The following is a 421-nucleotide window of genomic DNA, read 5'->3' as shown; positions in this document are numbered from 1 at the left end:
CTCCATTGCTTTGTCTCAAGTCCCACAAAGATTTTGTGCACCCTGGGGATCTTTCTCCAGGGCCGCTGCCAGCAGCTTTAGCAGGGGAAGTACCTCCTGCCACTGAAGCGGCTGCCAAAGCCAGAGAGGCCAAAGCCTCCAGAGGAGATGGGCACACCCTCAGAGCTGAGGATGCTGCCAACGGCAGCGGAGGTGGAGGATCCGACGGCGGTGTTCTGCGGGAAGGAGCTGAGGATGGGTCCGGGCAGGGTCACCACCACGGGAGAGGGCTGGATGAAGACGTTGGAGTCCTGGCACTGCCTGACGCAGGGCTCGTTGCAGCTGCTGCCCAGAGGGGTGGGGCCGCAGGGCTGGCAGGGCAGGCGTGGCACGCACTGGTCGTAGCAGGACATGGCTTGAGTGTGGAGGGGCACCTGTTGGG

General features: G+C 63.7%; 1 protein-coding gene across 1 annotated transcript; it reads right to left on the bottom strand.

The window, feature by feature from the left end:
* Positions 1-77: 77 nt before the first annotated feature.
* On the bottom strand, positions 78-392 carry LOC109364518 (feather keratin 1-like). Its single transcript, XM_019611148.1, has one exon. The coding sequence runs from the start codon at positions 390-392 to the stop codon at positions 78-80; it is 315 nt and encodes a 104-aa protein (XP_019466693.1).
* Positions 393-421: the final 29 nt, after the last annotated feature.

Source organism: Meleagris gallopavo, unplaced genomic scaffold, assembly GCF_000146605.3.
Source record: "Meleagris gallopavo isolate NT-WF06-2002-E0010 breed Aviagen turkey brand Nicholas breeding stock unplaced genomic scaffold, Turkey_5.1 ChrUn_random_7180001864712, whole genome shotgun sequence".
NCBI lineage: Eukaryota > Metazoa > Chordata > Aves > Galliformes > Phasianidae > Meleagris > Meleagris gallopavo.
The sequence above is the reverse complement of the archived record's forward strand: the minus strand, read 5'-3'. Positions and strand labels throughout refer to the sequence as shown.

Excerpts from the sequence above, each read along its gene's own strand:
- LOC109364518 (XM_019611148.1), bottom strand. The coding sequence starts at position 392 with ATGTCCTGCTACGACCAGTGCGTGCCACGCCTGCCCTGCCAGCCCTGC.